At 26.5% G+C, this 27,809-nt stretch overlaps 2 protein-coding genes across 6 annotated transcripts; both read left to right on the top strand.

Annotated features, from left to right (window-relative positions):
• Positions 1–38: 38 nt before the first annotated feature.
• Positions 39–10,761, top strand: LOC132939039 (importin-4-like). The gene is made up of 19 exons (XM_061006035.1): positions 39–230; positions 297–469; positions 547–721; positions 791–976; positions 1,038–1,295; positions 1,714–1,896; positions 2,861–3,079; positions 3,145–3,409; positions 3,486–3,602; positions 3,691–3,950; positions 4,021–4,126; positions 4,194–4,272; positions 4,358–4,509; positions 6,228–6,412; positions 8,457–8,624; positions 8,689–8,897; positions 9,638–9,770; positions 10,146–10,326; positions 10,446–10,761. Exons 1-19 carry the CDS (start codon positions 156–158, stop codon positions 10,556–10,558), a joined length of 3,237 nt encoding a protein of 1,078 aa, XP_060862018.1. The 5' UTR covers positions 39–155; the 3' UTR covers positions 10,559–10,761.
• A 3,679-nt stretch (positions 10,762–14,440) lies between these two features.
• LOC132939402 (serine/threonine-protein phosphatase 6 regulatory subunit 3) lies at positions 14,441–22,668 on the top strand. 5 transcript variants are annotated; one of them, XM_061006548.1, is made up of 18 exons: positions 14,441–14,849; positions 14,932–15,011; positions 16,013–16,289; positions 16,583–16,753; positions 16,827–16,987; positions 17,049–17,165; positions 17,228–17,342; positions 17,682–17,834; positions 18,442–18,558; positions 18,625–18,674; positions 19,469–19,670; positions 19,729–19,907; positions 19,969–20,214; positions 20,278–20,375; positions 20,803–21,012; positions 21,099–21,221; positions 21,308–21,521; positions 22,116–22,668. In XM_061006548.1, exons 1-18 carry the CDS (start codon positions 14,796–14,798, stop codon positions 22,117–22,119), a joined length of 2,571 nt encoding a protein of 856 aa, XP_060862531.1. In that variant the 5' UTR covers positions 14,441–14,795; the 3' UTR covers positions 22,120–22,668. The 5 variants fall into 5 exon arrangements, with proteins under 5 accessions (XP_060862531.1, XP_060862532.1, XP_060862533.1 ...); XM_061006549.1 differs by lacking the exon at positions 22,116–22,668 and having other exon boundaries at positions 14,441–14,675; positions 14,765–14,849; positions 21,308–22,081; XM_061006550.1 differs by lacking the exon at positions 22,116–22,668 and having other exon boundaries at positions 14,441–14,704; positions 14,765–14,849; positions 21,308–22,081.
• The last annotated feature ends 5,141 nt before the right edge of the window (positions 22,669–27,809 follow it).

Genomic DNA, 27,809 nt, shown 5'->3' with positions numbered 1-27,809 from the left:
TCGCTGAAAATTAAAATTGATAACAACGTACAGCGCCATGTGTTTTTCTTTAATCATTCCTTTCATTTTTCTCGCGGAAACTTTATTTCCACGCTACTTTTATTTTTGATTTCCAATTAATAAGTTTATAGAAGCTTTTTGATTTGATACGTAAAATGTTTGTGGAAATCACTGAAATGGAGCGTATTTTGACGCGATTGTTAGAACCGGATAATGAAGTTATAATGCTGGTAAGTATCTCTGTACAAAATCGTATGATACTTAAAAATATAAAATTGTTAATTTAATTAATTTAGGCAACCAATGAATTGACATTGGCTTTAAAAAATCCTCAAACATACGTCACTCTTTGTACAGTGATTGGTTCTAGTAAAAACGACAGATTAAAGGAATATGCAGCTCTTGTCTTAAGAAAAAAATTGTCCAAACGTAATGCATGGATGAATTTATCGCAAGACCTTCGTCAACAGTAAGTCAAATTTTTATCTATGGCTTGCTGTAACATTATATCATGTATATATTTTTTTAAATATTTAAACTTTTTAGAATAAAACAATTTTTGCTTAAAGCAATAATTGATGAGCCTAGCATTGAAGTTAAAAAGCATATTCTTCAATTGATTGCTGTGTTGGCTAAGCATGAATTGATGAGAGGCAACTGGAATGAGCTATTTGCTTTTATTGAATCATTTATTAAGAGCAACGATATAAATGAAAGACAGGTACCTACTTATTCATAAAATTGTAAAATAAAACATGCATTTTAAATTAATTATTGTTTTAATTTACAGTTTGGTTCATTCGTGATTAAAAATTTATCTGATTACATTCCTCAAATGTTTGAGTCTCATATAACAACATTTGTCGAATATTTTATTCAAACATTGGACAGTGCTGAAGATTGTACCTCCCTTGTTGTTTATAATACTATTTCTTCAATGAATAATGTTTTAGAATTATCTACCCAAGTTCCTCAGGTATTCAAATTAATTGAATAATTTTATTTGTGACAATATTTTAAAGAAAAATATATTACAGGTTATTCAAGCATATTCTCAATCTGTACCTCGTGTGTTAGAAGTCATACTTACTTTGTCAACAACAAATCCTGAACATGCTTGTGATTGTTATGAATTACTTGGGTCAATGTGTGAATTTTCTATTCAGGCATTAATTCCACATTTAAAACCAATTGTTCAAGTTTCTGCACAATTGGCTGGTAACAAAAATATAGATGAAACTTTAAGATGTAATGGTATAAATTTAATTTCAACTATTATCCGTAGTAAGAAGAAGGTAAATTATTTTCTTTTTTAAATTAAAATTAACTAATATTTTAATTGTTAGAACAAGTAAAAATAACTCAATTATCTATACTATCACTTTTTCTTTTAAAAAATAATATTTTTCATAATATAACAATATTGTTGGTCAACATTTTCAATAGGTACCTACTCATATTAGAGGTCATAAAAATGATTACACTTTTTAACTTATAAAAAAAATAATATGTATTAATCAAAATGTATTATTAATAATAAGAAATATAATTGTGTGTATTACTTAAATTCAACTACTTAACTTTCATTTTAATGTCCATTGCTTGTTATAGATTTAACTGTATTCATTATTAGTTTTTATTTAAAATTTGGTTTAATTAATATCATTAAAATAATTAAATGTATTAAACATGTGTTTTTATTTTTATTTATAGGTTCTAGTAAAATTGAATTTATTGAATCCTGTAGTTGAATTAATGTTCAATATTTTAAGTGAAGAAACTGATGATAATACTTGGTTCTTAGAGGAGTATGCTCTAAGTCCAATGAGTGCTGCAGGTGATTGTATGGCGGCAATTGCTGATGAATTATCTGCTTCCACTTTTATGCCAATATTGGTGAGTTTTATTTGTAAGAGTTCATTAAATCAACTTATGCAGCCTTTATACCCTAGTGGCTAGTGTTTAGTTAATAATTCATAAAATTGGACAACTACATGTTTTCTAACATCAATACAATTGTTATTCGTTTACTCTATTCAGCATACGAATTACCCTCTACATCTGACTTGCACTCATTGAATCATGGTTCATAGGCAATAGCTTAAAATTAATCTAAATATTTTAGAAATTTCCCGTTGTATAGTAAATACTAAATAATATAGGCATTATAATTTGTAATTTAGTAAAAATATTTATTTTTATTTAAATATCCAAATTTGATCAAAGTGAATAATAACAAACAACAAATTTAATTTTTCTAATAACTAGTATTCCTCTAATTTTCTTTATGTTTCTCCCAATTATTTTTTAAAATATTAGGAATTTTCAATTTTTATCTCCCAAAAGCACTAACTAGTTCTATTGTTGTATTGTTCTAAATGTACTATTGGAAACTGTCTTTAAAGTTGATCTCTACCTAACCTAATCTTTAAAATTTCCTACTATAAATCGACTACACTAAAGACTAAAAGGCACATGCATCATTGTTAATCATTATTCATTACATTTATCGTTCCTACCAGAATTTAAATTTTCAAGATTTTAGGTTAGTTGACGATAGGCATATTGTTATTTAGAAAGAAAGATGTTTTTTACGTTGATTTATATATAATAATGTTTATGTAAAATTATATTTATTAAGCCTTTTTTGTCATTTTACTTTTATTAAATATTTTACTTGTGTCTTATCCTTGTATTATTATTACTGTTTTACTAGCTGTTGGAACTACTGTATTTTTGCTTCTATTTAAATTCCTGATGTATAATTAAAAACAAACATTAAATAGTTGTTTAATTATTATTATTATTGTTGACATAATATAATATTAAATTTAAATTAATTTTATTTTAATGTATTTAGATAAAATTGATTGATACAGCATACACTACGCAAGACCCTAATACACTTAGAGCATCTTATACAACAATGGCTTTTGTATCAGATGGATGTTCTGAATACCTGAAAAAGAGTTATCTTAAACAATTTGTAACAGCTATTAAAATGGGATTAAATAGTTCAAATGAAACGGTTAAATCTGCAGCTATGTATGCTTTAGGAGAAGTTTCTCAATATGTTCAAGTTAGTATATATAAGTTTTTATTTTATCAAGTTAATATTAATAATTATGTAATTATTTAATTTAGCCGCAAGTTAGTGCATATGCGTCAGAAATACTACCAGAATTAATGAAAATGTTCAAAGAAAAGTTAGTCGTTGAATATACTAAGCCAGAATGTAGTTCTGAAGTGCGTATGATTTTTTATGCACTTGATAAATTTATTGATAGTATGGAAGGTGGAATTGATGAATATTTACCAGAAATGACTGGTATTGTAATGGATATTATAAGAAATGAAGTGTGTTGTATTGAACTTAAAGACAAAGCAATTACTATCATGTGTAGCATTGGTATACTTATTTTTGTTTTAAAGTAAATTAGTTTGATATATATTAAATAATCACATTAAAAAATGTTTGTATATAGTTAAGTCTGGAGGTGATGCTACGGCCCCTTACTTTATCCCAGTCATGCAAATTCTTGATGCTTATTTAAAACCTGGAATAGATGAAAAACTTGAACCTTTACAGATAATGGTCATTCGTAAGTAGAATTTAATTATTGTATATTAATATTATTGTAACTTAATAATTAAAAGTTTATTTAAATAATTATTTTTATTATAATTTAGAATTACTTTCTGAATTTGCGGTAGCTCTTGATCCTAAAGTATTTGAACCTTATTTGGATATTAGTTTAAAATGTGGTTTGGCTCTATTGCAAGAAGCAAAGGAGGATCAACCTGAGGTCCGTGCAGTATGTTATGGACTTTTTAGTTCCATAGCTAGAGTATCTATTAATCATTTGATACCATATATTGATCTTGTAATGCAACATGTTTTGAAAAGTTTGGACAATAGCTTAATTGCTGATAATAGTTTTAATCTGGAGGTACATAACATATTTATTTATTAAATGAATTAATTAGATATTTTTCATAACAATGTGTTTACATTTTCAGAAAAAAAAATTTAATGCTTATAGTAGCGATGACGATGAAGAAGATGATAAAGATGAATCTTTAACAACTGAAGATGACGGCAGCAATGATGCTGATAGTGATGATTGTAAGTAATTTATCTATTTTTATTTATTTATTATTTATAGGTCAATTAATCATTAATTTTATGACAGTTGTCTATGTTGATGCACACGTAATGGAAGAAAAAGATAATGCTTGTCAAACAATTGCTCAAATTGCTCAAAGCACTGGGTATTTATTATTTATTAAATATATTATGTCAATATAATTAATTCTCTTATTTGACAGTAATCTTATCTATTTATATTTAAATTAGAGATCAATTTCTACCTTATTTAAATAATAGCTTTGACGTAGTATCAAAGTTATTGCAAGAAGATGATGAAGACACTATTGATTCTGTACTTGAATTATATGGGCAAATTTGTATATATTTTTCAAAGTTACCTAATAATTGTGGCCAAGAATGTAAGTTTGTTTTCAAATTAAATATTCTTATGATTCATATTCTTAAAATCAATGATCATACATAAATACATATTATTATTAAGCTATTGTGATTTATAATGTAAATAATATGTATTTGCAATTTTAATTTTAATTCTTTATAGTAATATAATCTATTATTATACAACAGATAATTAATTATTATGTTAACAAATTGAAAGAGCACAAAAAATCAAAAATAAGATAAATTAATTTAAAAGTATATTCAATTCTAAAAAAAACAGGTGTTGTTTTTACTCACATAATTCAATTAGTTATTATTTGTAAAACTCGGATGTTTATGACTGCAATTAAATTCAATTTATGAAGTATAAATTACAAATATGCAAACTTATTTTGCATTATATTTAACATTTTTGAGAATATAGATGCATATATTGATTATTTCTTGGTTAAGTAGCATATATTTTATAAATAACAAGTATAATATTAAAAATTGTCAATATTATTATCAATCATCATCGTTAATTTTGTTTATGGCTGAAACCCATTGAAGATTAGGAGATAAGATATTTATTAAAACATACTGTCAGATCGTCAAAAGTCTTTAAAGTTTAGAAATAACAGCAAAATAACTGTTATACAGTGTAATCCTGATAGATACTTGAAGTGATGAACCTATGTAAAATTTAACTTTAGTAGATCGGCCACTAATTCAGTTTTTTTTCATATTTAATACCTATGTATTTTGTAATAAAATAATTTTCTTCTTATTCCTAAGAGTATATGATTATTTTAAATTAATATTAACCCTTTTTTTTCCTTTATTTGTTTAAAAATTAGGTATATTTAATAAAGTTGCATATTTTGACATTTTTAAATGCATATTTTAATGAAATTTAGTCATTAACATTGGAGCACTAGTTTTGCTGTAATTGCCTTACATGTATTTATAAATAATAAATAAATGATAATTGAATTTCTGGCTCTACTATTGTCTTCAACACAAAAACATACATAGAATATTAAAAAATCAATAATAGGTCAAAATTGTAGTGAAATGGGCAACTTGATATGTGATTGTGTGGTACCCGGACAATGATCTATTTGAAATTCCTTAAGATGGCGCGGTACTCGCATGTGATGTCTCCGTCTTACGAGTGTGTAACATGACAAATAGTACGCTCAACAGAACACATATAGCTCCGTTAGTTTAAAAATTAGAGTGAATTGACTTCTTATAAAATCTAAAGGTAAGATTATTATCTAGGTAACCTTGTGAGCTCTTTTTATTATATTTTAATTTTAAAGCAAGTTTGCATATTTTAAGATGTGCAAACAATTTACAATTTAAAATACTCATAACTCGCTTTATAATTCAAACACAATAAAAACCCCTTGTGATTGCCTAGATAATAATATTACCTTTAGATTTTATAAGAGGTCAATTCACTCTAACTAACGGAACTACACGTGTTCTACTTAGCGTAAAATTTGCTATGTTACACACTTGTAAGACGGAGACAACACATGCCGGTATGACGTCCTCTTAATATCTCCTAAAATAATAATTTTTTCCATTAGGTTTATGTTAGATCTGTCTACAACAACTTAACTGAAAAAATGCAGGTAGCAGGTTAGGTATACATGTGATATATGAAAATAGAGATCTTTATAATCAGTTTGTCAATATTATAATAATTATGTTAATGAAATATAATTACACTTTATTTATTTAGCTTTAGAAAAAGCTTTGGAAAGTTATTTGAAATATGGAGAGAAAAAAATACAAGAAGATGGATTTCCGGCTTTAGACTCAATATTCCTAGATGTATTAGCTGATATGTTGAAAGAAATTAAAACTAAAATGATTAAGTATGCTGAACCAATTATGGTACTCGCTAAATCCATATTAGAATTGAAAGTAAGAAAAAAAATTAGCCATTTAAATCAATAAGTTATTTTTTAAATGTTTTTCCTTAAATTAATATGTCAATATATGTTACTGACAACAAGTATTTACTAATCGTTTTCAGTAAAAACTTCAAAGCATTTATTATTTGGGATATTATTGGAAACATTTTGTACAACCTAGGATGTACAAAAAAAAAGTTGATAAACCACAACAGAAAACTGATAATTTTTACTAATAATTTAAATTTTATAAAGTTATAATAAATTAGATTATATTATATTTTTTTATATAGATTTATATATACGACTCAATTGCTAGGTTAATTGCATTTCGGACATAACATTTTATAATTTATACAATTTTAAATATGATACATGAAGGCAGTGTTTGCAAAAAAAAAATTCTACGATTAACCAATAATTACAGTTTATTTGAATTTTATCTATCACTAAATATTCATGCATTTCATTAAATATACAGTCGTTGAGTTTGCCATTACTTAAGGATTAAGATGATGCACTATTTATGTTAAAAATAATATAATTTCACTATAAAAAAATTTATAAGTGAACTCAATAATGGATAATGATTAGATTGTCAATCACAGTGTATAATTAATCTCGCAAATTAATTTTTTCATTAATTAAATTCATGAATATCCAGTTATAAAATCCATAACTGTAATCATCGATTAATCATAAAAATTTTTGCCCAACACTGCATGAAAGGCTTATATGTTAATTTAATTGCATGTGATATAATCTATACATTGTATATGTCATATTTTCTGGATCAGGTTGTCTCTTAGGAGTTGAAGAAGAGAATCGATGTCGTCTCTGTGTTGAGTGCTAGTATTTTGCATTGATTGTAGCCTGTAGGGGAGCATCAGTCTATCTCTGGAGTTTTTTTGTCAGGAGGCATGTACATTTCTTTTGTTTTTAAGAAAATGTACTATTATTTATTTGCACTAGGTGTACTGTTTTAGCACCTACTACTACATAAAATATTTGATAAATAGGACACTACTCATGCGTTTGTTGTCTCTGTCTTCCAAACATACGACAGCAAATTGTTGTTTACTAGTTTCATTAATGTGCTGTTAATTTTGATATAGACCTATTATCAAACTGTGTAAGGTTAAGAACATTATCCGTGTTCTCTCATTGGTTTTTTTTTTCAATTTTTAATTTTCAGACAAAATATGGGTATGTGAAATATTAAAAATTAAAAATGCACATATCTCTCTAGAAAATTAAAATATTGAATAAAAGCTGATGCTCTAGCACAGATAATGTTTTTACCTAAAAGTTTGATAATAGGTCAATTCATTCTAATATTAAAACTAACTGCACAGTATAGAAACTAGTGAACGAAAATTTGCTATGTTGTACATAATATGTAAAATGCATGGATAGCAAGAGGACGCCTCTTAAGCAGCGGTTCTCAACCTTTGTGTGTTAGCAACCCAAAATATTTATCCAACTTTTCATGCGTAGTTTTTGAAAATAATGTTCAATGTGGTTCAATGTGGGCTATCCACCCTCCCCCACCACCTTAATTTTTCCAGTACTTTAACTAAAAAAAACTATAGTATTATTCTTAACTTATTATTTTTTTTTGTTTTTACTTATATTAATAATAATTTTATTAATTAATTTTTTGGCGTCTCATTCAAAATCATTCTTAACCCAAAATTGGGACTCAACCCTTTGGTTGCTCAACCGTTGCTTTTATGGATAAAATAAGTACATGTATTTAAACCAACAAATATATAATTTATTATAATATATTCCTTAGTTTATTTTTAATTATTAGTAAAAATTTATATTAGTTTTCTGTTATGGATCAATCAACTTTTATTGTCATGATTTGTACATCTTAGCTTTTTGAAAATATTTTTAGTAAAGCACTGAATAATACACAATATATGTTTTTCAGTTATTACTCAGTACTATTCGTAAATCCAAGCATTAACTAGTTAAACCTAGCTTTATCTAGTGTTCAAGCTTTTTTTTCAACCAATATATACAAAAATATTTTTCCTTAATTTCAGATTGGTGATGGAAATAACCCTGGTGAGTTGGATGAGCTAGATAGTGAAAACGATACATTACCTATAGAATATGCAGGCAATGTTGTCTCAAATTTAAGTTATGTTCTTCCACCACAAGTTTTTACAGAATATTTTATTTCGTTGGTGCCATTGTTAAAAAAAATAATGGTAAATTGAGTAATTTATTATTTTGTCTTGTGTGTATAAATGTGAACAAATGATTTTTTTCCAGTCAAAAGATTCATCTGATTTATTACGAGCTGCGGGATTAGCTATAACTGGGGAATCTGCAAAAGGCTTAGGAGAAAATGCTAGTGGTTTGTGTGAAGTTATGTTTTCACTCGTACTACCACTCATTGAAGATGAAGATGATACTGTGAGGAATAATGCTGTATTTGCATTAGGAGAAATTGCATTTTATGGCAAAGAAAATGTATACACGTTAGTATTTAAATTTAGTTATGCTTTATTTATTTTTAATCTGGAAGGAGTAGCATCAGTGTTTTCCTTTATATTTTCTGGTTTAACTTTTACAATTAAAATATTCAAAGTATTAAAAGGATGTTACACCGACATTTGTTATCTCCGTATTACAAGTGTGTAACATAGCAAATTGTATGCTCCTCGGATCACGCTTAGCTCCATTAATTTAAAAATTAGAGTAAATTTACCTCTTATAAATTTAAAGGCAAGATTATAATCTGGGCAATGTCATGCTTTTTATTATATTTTAATTTGTACAATCATAAAATACTTATTGCTCGCTTTAAAATTAAAATATAATAAAAAGCCTATTAGTCTATGAAATTGCTAGATAATAATCTTACCTTTAAATTTTATAGGAGGTCAATTCACTCTAATTTTTAAACCAATGGATCTAAACGTGATTTGCTGTGTGTAAAATTTGGTATGTTACGCTTGTAAGACGGAGACAACAAATGTCGGTGTAACATCCTTTTAAAACAATTAACTTACATTCTTTTCATTCTGTCCATTTTTTTAAATAATGTTAATGGTTCAATTCGTTACCAGAAATGTTTATTTATCCTTGATCAATAATAAACATTTTGAAAGAAGTTTTACTATTAATATTAACGTAACTTTTCACTTTACTGCTTCTCCTAAGTTAACATATTATTATAAATAATAATAATAATAATTCCTTTTCTATAACAATTTAGGTATTATCCAGTAATATTAAATACATTTTCTCAAGTGGTTACTAAAGAACAACGATCAAAAGTATTAGACAATGTTTATGGAGCATTAGCACGAATGATAATTACTAACATTAAAGGAATTCCTCTCGACCATGTAAATATTTCCATGTCACAAATCTAAATTGAAAACTAATATTTATTTTATTTTATCTGTGTTTAGTAGTTAAGTTATTTATTTTATGTGGCAAGTTTGAATTCAATTCTTATTGAAATAACTAATTTAGTAGTTTTTTTTTTTTCAAATGACTGATGGCTGAACATCAATATTAATTATTAATTGAATAAAAATGTGATGTTTAAAGACAAGACAGACTTCAGAGTATAGACATGTATGAAGTGTGAGATAATTGTGTGTTATAAATGTATAATTTTATAATTTAAAGAAATTTATGGCATCTAAAAGACAGTCTAGTGGTTTTTTAGTAAAAACCGCAATTGTAAAAAAATTTAACGCAATTATTTTTTAAAGGTGGTACCTGTTATGATAAACTACCTTCCATTACATGAAGACTTTGTTGAAAATTTAACCGTGTTCAAATGTTTGGTATATTTATATGAAGTTGGCAATGAGCATATGATTTCCATGTTAGAACCAGTGATTAAAGCATCACTGGCTACATTAATTGATAAAAGAAAATATTATGAAAATGGTAATTAACAAAGTATTATACTAATTCAAAATAACTATAAAATTAATTGAATATACTCAAGAAATGTTATGTATTACTGTTTGTATTTAATTATAATTTAAATGTTTATGTATTTTCAGATGTGAAAGAAGAGATTATTAAACTTTTGCGCATGTACAAGAGAGACTTTCCAGCAAAATGCTTGTCATTGACACTTCCTGAAGATTTATCCAAATTATTTAATGAAATATAATTGTAATAAAAAGTACAATGCAATTGTTATTGATCCAATACTATTTTTATTATTTTGCTTTGAATTAAAAATATTTTGAATTTCATTAACTATATATTCCATTATAATAATTATTATTTCTAATATTTTTTTAATGCTTATTAAATTAAAACAGTTTGTTACATTCAAAATTGTAAATTATTAAATAAACAATAATTTGAGTATTTCCTGAATATGTCTATTCAATACTAGTGGTGTGTTAATAGGTATAGGGTGATCAAATATATTGGGGGGGGAAAGCCCCATTATACAATTTTAATGTGGCAATTCTTGGAGGACTCTGCCCCCAACAATCCCCTTTTACCGAATTATTTTAATGAAATAAATATTTAAAAACAAATCATGCCAATATTTTTAAATTTCTTGAATATCAACGGGCGACAAAATAATTGAAAAATTTTACCATGTACGTATAGAAATTGCTAATATAAGCATTTGGTGAAAATATCAAAAATCGTTTGAGGAGAAATAGTTAATTTAATTTTCAGGGCTTAAACACCCGAATGATTCATTTGGAATTTAGGTGCTGCATGTATTTGGGTATTCAAACACCAGAATAAAAAAATTAAACAAATGTTTTGATGTTATCAACAGTTAATATTGATTGTACGGGTGTTAAGTAGTTCAGAAAAACATAATTTTTTATAGTTATTTTTATTTTTTTATTTTTAATTGTTTAGCAAAATGTCCGAAAATTGTTATTATTAAACAAATAATTCTAAACAAAATGGAACTAACCACATAAAATATATACAACATTATATATCACGATAAAATAAAAAGTTATTTGGGTTAACCAGAATGTTTTATTTAGCTTTTGGTTAATTAGGGTGTTTTGAAAATATCATTCGGGTTAAATGGGTTTTGGGTGTTAGATTTGTTAAGGGTTTTTAAGAGTGTTACATGTTCAGGTTAATTCGGGTGCAAAGCTTCAATTTAAGGGTGAATAACCAAAGTAATTAAACGCTTATAGAAAATTAATATGGTTTTCCAGCTAACTTTTTTTATTCTATTTAGAAAAACTTATGAGGAATCTTGCATTAAATTTATAAATATTTAATAGGTATAAAAAGAAAACATTTTATGAATTTCTAACTAGTAAGTAATATGCTAATAGTCGTGAATTTTTAAACACTTATAAAATAATATTGTGACTGTACCTTCGATATTTTTTAATTTTATAATATGAACAACTTATAAGCAACTTTTGTATTCAATTTTCCAACTTTTTGACTAAGTGAAAATATTGACGTATAAAGTAGAAAAAACTACATAAAATAAAAAATATCATGTGTAAAATATATCAAAAAGCACTAACAAGTTATTTAGTAGTATTTTTCAAGTACAGTAGAAACTAGATTAACCGTCACCCTCGGGACTGAGATTATGACGGTTAACAGAAAATCAGCTATAAACATACCTAGTATTCTACAACGTCAACGTTTGTACATACAAAAAAAAATACAAACATACATATTACAAACTTTACAAAATAATTCGTCATTCTCTTTTCTTTCTTCGAGACTTAAGATTTTTGAGCGGAAAGTTCCGAATTTTATGGAGAAGTAAGACCTATACGCGTTGCGTATGCCGTTTTTTTGGACGATGACGGATAACAGAGAGTGACGGTTAATGGAGTTTCTACTGTAAGTATTTACGGTTATTTGCTTTCGAGTTTCCCAAACCCAAAATAACTATTGATTTTGTCAAAAACTGCTTTCTTATTTTTTTTGGTTTAAATCCGTAGATTTGTTTGTTAAAGCTCTCCATTTTCTCTATCGTAGCACAATTCTTTCAGGTCTTTGTAATTTCCTTTATTCATATCCTGCATTATCTGTGTTTTTAATAAATTGCTAGTATTGCTATTAAGATTTCTGGTTCAGTGAAATCGTTCGCAAAATTTCTTCTCATTTCTGCGATGATTTTCAGTTTTTTCAGTTCCTTTTTCCTATTTCTTGTTGTGTTTTTAATTTTTATCAACTATATTGCCCTGGGATAGCTCGATAATTTTGCGAAGTTGTCTACCTTGATTTTCACAGCGATTTGTTTTCGCTTAGTGTTTGCAGGGTCTATTTTTCTTAGTTGACCACGCGCATCGCCTAAAACAAATTAAATTTTTTTTTTTACGTATTTTAACATGTAGTGGGACTTAGTCATTTTTTGGGTTAAAAAAATGCTGGTTAAATCAGAATTTTACGCACGAATTTAGTTTTGAAGTTTTAGCTAATCGAAGTTTTCAGTTTATATTATTATAAGTTATAACTAAAGACCGGATTTATATTCTCTTAAAATACCTTAAATATGATGCTAATATTCTCGAAAAAACCTTAAAATATTCATATTATATTCTCTTAAAAATTTAAAAAATATGCTAAAATATGCAAAAATAATCAATAAACATCATTATATTGATTTTAATATGCATTTAAAATTTTTTTTTTCAATTTTATATTAATAGTGAGTTAATTATTAGGTATTTAAAGTTTCGTATTCTAATGGAATATTATTGCACTTTAGTAAGAGTTGGAAATGATAAAATAAAAAACTGTAAATGTTCAAAAAAATTTTTTCTGAGTACCATAATATTAAAATTAAAAATAAATACAAATTTTTTCTTACAATTTACGAAATATTCCAAAATATGCTAAATGAGTTAAATATTTTCTAACCCATAAAATATTCTCAAATATGCAAAAAAAAACTTTTTTCTATGCATTCAGAATTGAACAAATCATCCACATTTTTTACTCTCATAAGACTGCATAGACCCAGTAACGATACGTAAAAACATATAAATCCGGTCTTTAGTTATAACCCATAAATACTCAGGTACCCAATATGATGCTATTTTTCATCGGCTGAACTGTTGCAAAAAAAGTGATGACCGCGTTACTCACTCGCTCGCTAAAAAATCGAAAATATCCCTCGATTTGTTGTGTAAAACCACTTTGGCCTCAGAATGTTAGTAAAATGCAATTATTTTCAGGTAGATGACAGGCTAATGCTTAGGTTGATAAAAAAAAAATTAAAATTTGTTACAGGCGCTGTGCTTGGCAGTCAAGTAGAGTTGCGCGAACGTAAAATCAAAATTTTTATTACTGGAAATTCCCTATGTAGAGATCACAGTGACCTTTTCATACTTTATCATAAAATATAACTAGTGGTATAATATAAAGTAAAATAACTTTTTATGATTGGATCACATAATTGATTTTGTTTGTATGGTTTTTTTATATTTTTAAGTGAACATATATGGGGGTGTGGGGGCTACAGCCGCCGCAACATTTCAGCCATAGTTACGCCACTGGTACTTTCTTAACATTTTTAAAAATTTCAAAAATTGTGAATTGTTCTTTTTTTCTTGTTCTTTTTTTCCTTGGTCTTTTTTTCCGATTACCATTTAATCTTGGCTATTAGACAATTTAAAGTTTTATTTTTAATAGTTTTACGTTGTGACTTGCGACCATTCCCTTAGATAATACCTACTGAAAAATTATAAATGATCAACTTTTTTGATAAAATTGTGTTTTTTTTTAAGTATTTCTATGAGACAAAAAAATGCATTTATAATATATAATTTGGTACCTATTTAATCAATAATCATGGTACCAATATCGAAATGGATTTTTATTCCACCTATATCATTAAATGCCTACGAATTTGATTTTAATATGCAAATGCACAAACTTACGGTAGTACCGTACCTATGTCTAAATCAAATAGCACGGAATTAAGTACAATAATTCAGTGATGTTCATAAATATTGACATGGACATTTAACTACTTTATATGTGACCACACTGTAATACAATTTACGACCGCCATTTCATGATAGTTGATACGACGTATATTTTGTTTCTAAATTTTCTCACAATTTTTTTTTTGCAAAATACAATGTATTAAAGTTCATAAATTAGTTTCATAAAAAATCTGTAACATATGTGAGTTTAAGTTATACAATTTTATGTATAGTAGTGTCTATAAACAGTTTAACTTCGTTTTATATTGGACGTGCAGGGATTTTCCAGATGTAATAACAAATTTTTTGGAAGTGGTTCATTTAACAATTTCGTTTCAAGTAAATTGTTATCTGTTTTTATTTAATATGTAATACATTTTTTGTGTTAACTATCAATAAGTTTTGTGATTTTATTAATTACTTTTTAGTAAATATTTTATTTGAATTTTAATAATCACCATGTATTGGAAAAATAATCCAGCATCCAATTGGGACTCAATTTTTGATAGAGAGGTAAATTATTTTTATGATTTATGCTTTATTGTGTGATTATTGTTTTTTATAAATTAGTTATTTATTTAATTTTATATTCTAGAATTTGTGCCTCAACGATCTCATGAGAGAACAAAATCTCTTGGAAGAGCTTAAGGGTCAGAACAAAAAACTCATAGACTTGTAAGTATCTTTAATATATCGCTTTCTTGAAATTGATAAGAATTTTTTCATACTAAAAATGTTGCATTTTAGATTTGATTGCTATTAAACAACAAAATTCTTCTTTAGGAGGTAGAAACACTAAATTAGTATGATATTTACTACTATGTACTGTTAATGCACTATGTTAATTTAGGGTTAGTTAACACAGAGTTTGTTTATTAAAATTTATATTTTAAACAACTTCATTGTTATTTTAAGAACAGGTTAAAAATTAATGTTTCATGATATTTCATGATATTTCAAGTTACTTACATAGTGATACAATGAGAAAATCAACCCTAAATTGGTTTGTATTAGGTTTTTATAAATGTAATTAAACTATTCCAAATTATTTCTATAATAAATAAAAAATACTGATGATTATACTAGTTTCATGTTAGGCATTTGATTAGAATATTGACTATTCAATATTTTGTTACTGTGTAATATTAAAACATGTACTTAGTTTAAAAAGTACTTAAATATTGAGAGTTTGTAGAAAAAACTATTATATAATTAAAAAATATAGATTTTGTGTTGTAATCAGTATGAAACACTGCCAATATTTCTTATAGTTTGAAAATTATGACAACTTCTTTTTATCTTTTAAATATTGTATACAGCATTTAACTAAATCATCATAACTTTTTTTCTATTAATATTTGTTCTTTTTAGAAAGTTTTTTCTATAGAGATATTTTAGAGTCTCTGTCTTTTTCTTTTCTTAATATCCAATAGGTACCTACTTTCATAATAATTATCTAAAGACAGCTAAAAAACAATTATTTTGTTATTTCTTATTTTATATGCTGTCTAAAGATTAGTAAAAATAATATCTAGAAATTATTTTGTCTTTCCAAAACCCCAAAAACCTTCACTATAGCCTAATTTTATGTTTTTCAGTTTCTTTATGATATTTGTCAATATATCATTACATAAAATATTACCTACCTATTGAATTTTATTTTTATTTTGTTGTAGCTTAACAAAGCCTGATATTGCATTGGAATTGGTGCGTTTAGTTACACAAGAACCTCAAGAAAATGAAAACCCAGAAAATCGCTTTGTTTTACCAAACTTAGCTTGTGAAATATTAACTAGCGATATTCAACCTATGTATAATGTTCTTTCTCATGAAGAAGACATTTGGAAATGTTTTTTTAGTTTTCTAGAAGATAATGAACCTCCACTTAATTCATTAATGGCATCATATTTTAGCCGAACTTTATGTAGCCTTATATTAAAAACAGGAAGTCAAGTATGTATATTGCTATTTAATCCTAATTATTTTCCAAATTTATTTATTAAAAATATGTCTATGCTTATAAACAATCATAACAATATATACAATTAGACAGTATTAGAAGAATGATATTTCATAACATCACTTAAAAATAATCATACTTAAATTCTAAGAAGTCAGCTCTTCAAAATTGTAAATTTTTTCATTTTGTGTTATTTATTTTAAGCTATAATTTAAGATCATAATTATTTTAGTTTTGAAAAATTATTGTTTGATAATTGTTTGTTTATTTAATTTAAAAATTATAGGATTGGTATACATATCAGTTTAACTGTCTCAAGGCACTTGAGAAAGTTGCAGATAAAGGAAATTTTATAGATTTGTTACTAAAACATCTCGATACATCTGCCATAATGGATCTCATTATAAAAATATCAACACTTTTAGAAGGACCTCCTTTAAGAAGTAACATATTCACAGTATGTACAACTATTTTTATAGTTTTTATACATTTTATTTAATGTCATACAAATAAAATACATTTTTTTTCAGTTATTTGAAAAAGAACAACTAATTTTCAAGTTAGTAGATACATTGGATTCAAAAAATCTTCCTGTTAGACAATTGAATGCAGCAGAAATAATTTGTGCTATTGAAGTTGCGTCTGAATTACATCCTCTTGAACAAAATCCACTTGTTATTTCAATTGAATCGTAAGGATTTTTGTTGTTAGTTTTTGAGGACTTTAAATAAAATGAATGTTTAATTAATTAGACCAGAGACTATAAATACAGTGTTAGTGAAAATGTTTGGCCAAAATGAGAAGACTGAGAGCACATTATTGGGCGGCATATCGATACTGCAAACTTTGTTAATGGCAACTAAATTCAAGTTAGACACATGATTTTAATAAAAATTGATTATAAACATACTAATATTTATTTTCTCATCAGAGGTGAAGATTCTAATGAAGTATATAACAAAAAGCAATCGTTGGCCGAGATTTTGTATATTACAATTTTACCATTTTTAGAACATATTCACAATGTTTTGTTGATTCCTCCTAAGGTTTAAAATTTAAAATTTTTTATTTTCATAAAAATTTAACGAACTATGGTCCACAAGTCTCCATACTTGCTCTGTTTAGGATAAATAAACATGATGAAACTTATTCTTAGAGTATACATTTTTTTAGTAAAACTATAATAATTCTCAATGCTAGAAAATAATTACTTTAAATTTATAACTTAAAAGAAACTCATATACATATTAAGAATCTAATAACTTTTATTAAGTTTTATTCATATTAGATTTCTAAACTAAACCTTCTTAAACTTGACTTTTGGACCATTGTTTTAAAAGTTGTATATCATTTATTTATACTTAAAGTTTATTATTTTAATTTAGATCGAAAGTTTAGAATGTATGGGAAATGTAATTGAAAAACCTTTTGGTAATGTACGTTTGCAAATTGTGAGGTTGATAAGTTCATTACTAAGCATGCATAATCAACAAATAAATGAACGATTTGCTCAACTTAATACAATAAAAGTTCTTCTAGTAAGTATTAATTTTAAATATATTATATTAGACTAATATAATATTTAATATTTATATTTTTGATTGATCTTTATTTCAATTTGACAACTTGGTTGTTGTGGTATTATTAATTTATATTATTTTAATTATATACTTATACTGTTAATAATATTATGTTCTGTATAATAAAAAAACAAACTCAATATTATCTATATAATTTTAATAACTAATATTTGTTTTAAGATTTTACTTTTACCAGTTAACTTTTTATTTTACTAAATTTAATTCGTTAAAAATTTCCATTTTCCCTCAATACATTTTTTTTTTCCCGAGCGGTCTTGTAAGCTACTGAAAATATTCTTCTTTTGAACCCTCTAAAGTACCATATAGTTTCACTTTCTTATTAGAAAAAATGCTGAAGTAAAAGTGATAATAGACACAAAAAATAAAAACACACATCATTCCAAAATCAATAAATCCATAAGACCGATCTCTCTGAATTTAAACTATTATTATGTTAATTTTGTTGAGTCTAAATATTTTGGAAATGTTTTAGATTAATCTGCATGAAAGTTAAAAGTTTCAAATTTATTATTAGCTTATTAATAAACAAATTATTGAATTTCAGGATTGTTTCTTTTATTACGATTTAAATAATTTTCTACATACTCAAGTAGTTCAATGCTTTCATGAAGTTATGTGTTGTAACCATTCAATTGCCGAAAACAGTACATTTATAGCTCATGTAAGATGAGTCATATATAAATTATAATTATTATTTATTATATACTGATGCTACTTTTTTTTATAGGTTATCAAAGATTGTCAATTAATTGAATCTATTCTTGATAAGGAGAAAAGGTATGTGTCAATTAAATATTAAGGTATACTATTTAAAAAATTACAAACTCTTTTATGTACAACTTTCGTTGTTTAGAAGTTTTTTAGAACATACATTTTTTACGACAATAGATTATTATAAAATTGAAAAGTAGAGCATTATTTATTTAGAAATGCATACATATTTTATTTTTTTAATATTACCTAATTACCTAAATAATTAACATACATTATTATAATCACAATTTATTAAATAATATTTTTTATTGACTATATTATTTATTATGCTTTGCTTTAAAATTGAAACATTGAAAATAAACTTCTTATATTATTATCAATAAGTTTTTGTCCTTAAATTGGAGATTAACGGATTTTACACAAACTTAATCTTTAGTCAATAACCCTGATCTGGAAGTATAGCATTAGATTGACATATTAAGATTTAACTATGTTAATTATCTATTGAGCCATCAAAATTTTTTCTAAATACCAATTACTATATTTATGGGTGAATAAATGTCTATGATTTGTTGAGTTACAAAAAAAAAAAGAATAACTCAAAATCAATTTTGCTAAAAATGATTATGCCAGGAATTCCACTTTTTTTTTACTTTATGGATTATAATAATTATATTTTATTTGAATTAGATGTATATAAAAACAGGTTTTAAAAAATATACATTTTAAGACTGCATACATATCTATTTTTTTTATCTATGTATAACTGCAACCCCTAAAATGCTTTCTCATGGTTGTAAAATAAACACATTCCTCACATTAAAAAAAAGGTTAAATGTAAAATTGTTGTTGTTTAGTATTCAGCCAGGAAAGAAAAGAAAAGGATACATTGGTCACTTAGCAACAATTGCTAAAAACTTACATAACACTGAAGCTTTTTACTCTGATCATTTCCGTGGAATAATTGTAAATACATTAGATAGTGATATTGTTAGTCGGTGGGATTCTTTTACATCTACCACATTAGAAGATAATGAAGAAAGAATTTCTACTTGTTTGGTAAATTATGACTTTGTTTATTTATGTAATATACTATTTTGTAAATGTGTATTTTAAGGGAGGGATTCATCCTCGAGAAGAAAAAGCATTAGATGATAGAAAAGAAATGGAAGAAGATGAAGCTATTTATGGGCGACCTGAAACAGAATTTAATATTAATGACAATCAGCTTGGGGTATCTAGAGTTGATATAAACTTTGATGAAGACGACGACGATGATGATGATGATGATGATAAGTAAGTTGGATTTTATTTTAAATTTATTGTAATTGTTAAATTTTTATTATTTTATTTTTAGAGATTCAATGGAAATGCAAGCTGAAATGTTTAATCGTATGTGTTCAGTAAGGTCATCAGAAATGATCATTGATGATGAACCCGAATGCAAAGATACAAATGACGATCAACCTGGTGCTCTAGGCATATTTAATAATCAACTTTGGAAGGATTCTGGTTCAGATTCATCTAAAAGGGATTATGGTGTTAACATTTTTAACAGCTCTTATGACAAATCAGAAAATTTAGTGTCTAAAGATTGTAATTTGTAAGTTTACTATACTAAGTTTTGCTTAAAATGCACTTATAAACAAACACATTTTTTTTAAAGGTATTGGTCCCAAGAAACCTCTGATTGGGAAACTTTTAGGTCTCAATTAAAAGCAAAACCATCAAGTGAGATGAAAATTGATAATAATTCTATTAATAGTAAGTATCTTTTAAAATAATTAAAACTTATAACATGGAAAATGTTTCTTAAAAAGAGTTTAAATGTTAGATACAGTTTTGTAATTTTAAAATTCATGACTATTTAGTGTGAAATCCTTATGTGGAATAGTATTATGTCAGTAATTAGTATTAGTCATTACTAATTAGATTATATTTACACTTTTTTTCTCAGTTCTTGAAACTTTAGACTTACTAAAGATCTATAGTACTCTATTCAAGATAAGAAACACAGTTGGCGGCCAACTTGTGCGCAGGAGCCTCGTAATTCTACACGGCAGGTATATAGATAGTTAACTTCGTGGGGGTGACAATAGGGTGTTGCCTGACTGCCGCCAACTGTGTTTCTTAACTTGAACAGAGTGTAGTATGTAGATTTATGATTTAAACCCTAACTTTGGATGTTAAGTTTCAGGTGCTTTTTCTTCAAGCCCTTGGGGAGAAAATGTTACAGAACCTACACCTAAATTAGAAACTGGTTGGGCTAATTTTGATTCAAGTTTTGGTGAGCCATTGGTGGCTAATGGTGATCCAGTAATTGATCATGAATTGTTTAAAGATATTACTCCACCACTTGTGTTGCCTGAAAATGCAACAATGTCAATAGACAATTTGATACGTAAGAATTAGTGTTAACTGTAAAATATGTATAAATTAATTTGATATATGTAACTTAACCTATATGGTTGTATGTTATTGATTTAGCCTCACATTTGGAAGATCAAGAGACTAATGGTGATCCAGTAATTGATCATGAATTGTTTCAAGATATTGCTCCATCATTTGTGTTACCTGAAAATGCATCAATGTCAATAGACAATTTGATACGTAAGAATTAGTGTTAACTGTAAAATATGTATAAATTAATTTGATGTATGTAACTTAACCTTTATGGTTGTATGTTATTGATTTAGACTCACATTTGGAAGATCAAGAGATGACTGATAAAATAAATGATGATTTACTTGCATCAAATACATCTTTATCTGATCAATTACCCAATGATGTACCATTGGCGGGTAGTTCTCCAAAATCGAGTGTAAAGGATTTGCCTATTGTACCAATTATACCAACCACTTCAGATACGTCTTTAGTTGCAAATTCACATGATGTGAATTCTGTAGATAGGTAATGGTAATTTAAAGCCTTAAAACCTTCTTAATGGCATTATAATATTTTTAAAAACAAAAATTATAAATTATGATTTTTATAAACTTTTTTTTTTATTATTAATTTATACATAAATTATGATCAATAGTCATCTACGTGTATGTTTTCAAAAGTGTCCGTCCGTTTTTATATACGAAACATCAATATTTATCATAAATCTATTCATTCTAAAAAATAATACAAACATTTTTATTGAATAAAATGTACTCTTACACATAATTAAATTATTTATAAATTTTTTTTTTTATTGAAAGACAGTACTTGTTACCTATGTAATTATTTATTTTCAGTGTGTTTAGTTTAGTGTTTGAATTACAGGGATCATAAGTTTAATTTTTAAATATTTTTGTTAAATTCTATAAAATATGATTAAAAATTAAATATATTTAATTATTCTGTATGAATTCGAAGAAGAAAAAATCATCAACTATATAAAAACCCACCTATATAAAATATATGATACACTTCTTCGAAATCTTAGTTTATTTATTATGTTACTGTAACAAGTTATTATATATTTTACGTATATAATATATATGTTTTTTTTTATAGTTGACTTTGTTATATTATCAGTTATCATGGTGCATGTTTCGAATTATACAAATGTGTTGACTTTGTTGTGTATGTATGTATGTATGTATTCAAATATATAACACATGGTAAAATTATTATTATTATTATTATTATTATTTTTATTTATTAATTATTAATTATTATTATTTTTGTAAAATTTGAACGGTTACTGGATATAATATGTTTGATGAGAAGATCGTACAAAAACTTTTACTGTGATATGGATATCCATGTTTGTAAAATATAAGTTATACATTATTATACTCAGTTAACTGTTATTTCTTTAATAACTGATCATTGTCATTTAACACAAACCCATATTTATTTTGTCAAAAAAGAAAAAAGAAATAATAAATCTAGCACCAAATTATTTGATTGATTTAATAATTTAAATATTATTAATCATTAAATATTTATTTTTATTAAATTTGAATATAAATTGGTTGTAATAATATTTTTGTAATTTATTATGCAATGATATTTTTTAATGCAAGTATGATCTATAGTTTGTTTTTCTTGTAGCTTTATGTTACTAATTTTATTGTTTAGAATTATTTTTGCTTTTGATTATTGAAATACATAAATAGTTAATTCTGTTAGTATTTTTTATATTTAAAATGCTTAAAGTTTTTTTTCAGTTTCCATTCCTACATGAATGTAAAGTGTTGAGCGGTATCTAGATACAGTTTTGCTCTGTACTTTAGCTGCACTTATAACTATAAATACCTATATACTATATAGTATATACCCGTGATTTATAATCATATTTATTTATAATCACTATAAATAATATACTTGCACATACAGCTACATTGAACATTATATATTTTATTTTGTTCAAAACTTTATTTTAAAATCAATATAAATATTATGCAAAAAAAGTTCATCCATCATTCGTAAAATTACTCTATTAGTTTGTTTCTACCGGGAACCCACTTAGGTAGCAAGTATGTAGCAAATATTCGTCGAGTAGGTACTTAAGTAGTAAGTACACGAGTCGTGGGATTGTGATTTTTGAGAAGGAGAACCCAGCTTAACACGGTGATTGTTTAATACCTACTTTAGTACCATAGTCAATTATCGCCTCGGATTCCCGATTGCCACACCAAAAATACGACCGGTCGACACCAGTGACCGACGGTATTATACCAGGTGATGCATTTAAGTGCCTACTGCCTACAATCATTTATTTATAAATTTGTTTTTGTATAATCTGATCGTCATTTTAAAACTACGTTTCTGAAAAAAAAATTATAATTTTTTTTAATTTTTTACTCATTTGAATCATACCAAATATTTTTTGTTTCATATTCTGATGCAGTATATTATTAAGAGTATTTCAATGTATAAAAGTCAAATTTCGGAGAATTAGTTCTTTAGTTATAACTTATAAGTATTTAAAGTTTAGATAAACGGAGTAGTCAAAAACATTTTGCGGGGATATCCCTGTGGCCCTGTTGTACCACTCGCCATTCTGCTCATCATAACAATGCTTATAAATTATAACTATCGAACTTTGATCTTTGTATATAAAAATACTCCGAATAAGAACAAGTGAGGTCTTAAATTATGGTTTAATAATAGGCCTTTAATACTAATTGTATTCGGGCCAACAGAATCCCCTGGCTGCTGGTTTCCGCCAGTGATGCTTGGGGAGTGGGGATCCAGGTATACTATCTGTAGAGCGTATGTTATTATCATACCCTTCCCCTGAGGAACAAACTATAAAGGTTAATAATCACTTATTTACCTGTTGTTTTTCTTTCTAATCACTTAGGTACCTAATATAATTCTATAATTTAACATTGGACATAGTTAAATATAATGATATAAAATCAAACTGAATTACTTAAATTATTTTTTACATTACGGAAGATGGTAGGTACTTTTTGTTTGTTAACTATGTAAAACGACTATAACTAGAGGTACCTACCTACTATGCAAGTGCAGCGTTAAAAATGAAATATTTTATCATAACGATCATGTACAAATATTTTAAAGTACCCCAATTATTTGAATGATTGAATAATTTCAAATCAAATAAATAAAATAAAATATTATTTTATTCAGAATACCATACACAAATAATTTATTGCATGTATTTTAAAGGTTCTGAAGAAAATGATTATACAAGACCATTGTTATCTCCTCAAACTCTCCAGCTAGGGAAATTAAATCAAAGTACTATTCGACAAGCAATTACCTAACATAGGTACATCAAGCTTTATTGTACTTTATTGACAGTGAATTAAAAACAATTTGGACCAGTGATATATGTCCACACACGGCACACTTATGGATGTTTGTATTATATTCTTAGTGTGAGTAAAATATTATAGTTTTTAAACTTTAAATAAATTATATTGTTTTACTATACATACTGTTTTAGATTCTGAGCGGAGCGATGAATGTATGATTTTACAATGATGTGTTTTATTTTAGATTCTGAGCGATGAATTTATTGATTTTACAATGATGTGTTTTTTATTTTTTTTTTGTCTGTCGTCACCTTTTAGGACGGTAAAAGTGCTTAGATTTTCTTCAACAGTAACTTTCACTGATAGGAAAGTGAATCTAGTTTGTACTTTGGGGGGTCAAAAGTAAACATTTCCCAGTAGTTTTCAAAAGAGCCGGGAAAAACAACATAAAAATTAAAGAAAAACGGGAATTTTTACGCATAATCGGTTTTTGACTAAATCGATTTTGGTTTTTGGTGTAACTCTAAAACAAATACATACAATTTTCACTGGTTGTTTATATTCGCATTTTCTATGCTCGATAAAATTTTCAAAATATTTTGATTTGTTGAACTGTTGAGGAACATTTTCAGTTTCCAATTTTATTAGTATTCTGTTTCTATGAATGTCAATAAAACTTATTTGGCCGCCATCCCCCCACCCGGGGCACGGCAGAAACCTATGGGTGCCCCATTAGAAATTCTGCCAAAACACAACACACACGTGTACCAACCTACCCAATATAAAAACCTACAGTGCCCTCCCCCACACCCAATGGCCTATGTTGCCGCGGGTTACCCAAAAATAAAAAACTTATTTGTTGTGTAAAAAAGCTTGAAAATGTAATACAAGACTCCTACAATAGGTAGTGTTACAATGACATTTGAAAAAAATTAAAAATCCTTAGTCACAGTTTTTTTATAAGAATTAAAAGTTCATATCTTACAAAATACAGAAAAATCGCAAAAATTAGCAAATTTTTTTTGATTTGAGAATTCATGAAAACTTTTCTTTTTAAATCTAAGATTTGAAAATGTTATACAAGATTACTCACAAGTTTGTCTACCTTTCTTACCTAACTGTAGATACATGTAAATTTTGCTAAATGTTTATATTTTTATTTTCTATACACCATAACATTTTGACTCTTTTTGAGCTGTTTACGGACCTTGTCAGCTTACAATTTTTTTAGTTTTTTAAGGTTCTGTACGGTAAAATGGGACCCTATTACTAAAGCTCCGCTATCCGTTCGTCTGTCACCAGGCTGTATCTCATAAACCGTGAAAGTTAGACAGTTGAAATTTTCGCAGATGATGTAGTTATGTTGTCGCTATAACAACAAATACTAAAAATCCGCCAGAATATATAGTAAACACGAAGGGCTATATATCGTAAAGAACGATTGAGCATATACCTTTTTAGTAACATGTTTGAGCATAGAATATTTTATTCACGTTGCCGAAATTTTGTAATTTATTATTTTAAGTTTTAAAGTATTATTACACCAATTATTATGATACCAAACTTAAACAAACCGCGAGTCGTGATTTGAGCCCAGCTTTATCGACAATGTTATCGATTAATAAATTAGTTCCAGAGCAATAAATATTAGTTTTATCCTTAATATACTAAAACGTTTTAAATATTTAGCATTGCTGGAAAATATAAGATTATTAAGATACAATTCCAAAATTATTATAGAAATAATATCATTGTTCGATAAACAGATTTATGAAATGTGACTATTATTTACTACGAAATCATGTTATTTTTTAATTATATTTTGAATTATTATAATTATTATTTAAATAAATATGTTTTGTGTAAAATAGGTAGTTCATAATTTAAAATGGCAACGTTGCAGAGTTTTTTATGCTCAATCGTGTAGGTTTTCTTTTGTATTTCTATATCCTTTGATACGTCGACAAATTTGCTTAATCGTGTCACTAAAAAGATGCTTTATGCTCAAACGTGTTGTAGCTCTTTGGGGGGTTACCAGGTATGGTAGTGGAGGCCAAATTGTTGATAAGGATAAAACAATATTATATTGGTGGACTGGTGTAATGGCAACATTTTAGAATAAATTATAAAACATAGTATGCCTGTCCATAGTATATGACGTATCTCCATTAATTTTAAACAGAAAACAAAAATATATTAACGGGCCAATATATTTTTGCACCGGGCCCTAATATGATTATTATATTAATATATCATTCTAGGACGGCGCAATAGATAGGCAATTTAGGGCCATATTAAAATATGTATATTGTATATATACGCCGGTTCAAAACCTCGGCTGCAGGCGCCATTTTTCTTCGGGAAAGTAACGGTGTCCGGAGAGAAGTGTCACCATCCGGCCATCCCTCACCCGGGTATGGCAGATACCTACCGGTGCCCACTAAAAAATCTGCCAAACTAACAAACACACGTGTTTAAACTTACAGTACTCTCCCCCACAGTTAAAAACCACCCAATGGCCTAAGTTGCCGCGGGTTAATTAATAAAAAAATTTAAAAAAAATATGTATAAAATGTTTAATAATATTATATTTCATGAATAGAGAACGTCACTTCTGCATATTTTGTTGTCATTTGCGTTCATCAGTCACATTTAGTGAAATCATTTTAGATTCTGTGAGCGGAGCAAGGGATCTAGTAGTTTTACAATGGTGTTTTTTATTTATTTATTTTTTATCCTGTATAAAAAAATTTTACGGAAAAAAACACCGACAAATTACGAAATAGGATATTAATTTCCAACGATTTGTCTATCACCATAGAAACGAATAAAAAATTATAATATTATAATATCAATTCAACTTATAGGCTATAATAAAATATAATAACAATATAAAATATCCAGACCGATGAACCGCCTCCGCTCAGAATAGTTTTTTTGTATACAATGATATGATATCATTGAATTAAAATTTAATACAATCCATTATACAGAGATCCGCTTGTAATCTACTGTACATAAGAGCGACATACACTTACCCGCTTTTTAATATTATAGTGAATTAAACTATTATCAAACTTTAAGGTACATCAGGTACGACACTTTAATTGTATTGCTATTTATGTTTTATCGATAAAAAAATATTCAATAAAATGTATCCATTTTAATGCATACCTACTAAATTGTTTAAGCCGTTTAAGTGCAATAATATATAAATATATACATCATACATTTTAACGATTCTATATATTATTTAATACATAATATAATGTGTTATAAAGTCGAGTCTTGATAACTCGAATTTTTTTCTTGCCCTTTGAAGTGTTTTTAAGTTGTGTTTGAGAATATTTAACTCGAAAAATACAAAAGCCGAATTTATTTTTATTCCCTTTGAGTTATCGAGACTCTACTGTATTTACGGTTTAATAAATGTAATTAGATAAAGCCAATAAATATTTTGGATTTTTATCCAAAT

The sequence above is a fragment of the Metopolophium dirhodum genome, chromosome 2 (assembly GCF_019925205.1).
Source record: "Metopolophium dirhodum isolate CAU chromosome 2, ASM1992520v1, whole genome shotgun sequence".
NCBI lineage: Eukaryota > Metazoa > Arthropoda > Insecta > Hemiptera > Aphididae > Metopolophium > Metopolophium dirhodum.
This window is presented reverse-complemented; position numbering and strand designations above follow the sequence as displayed.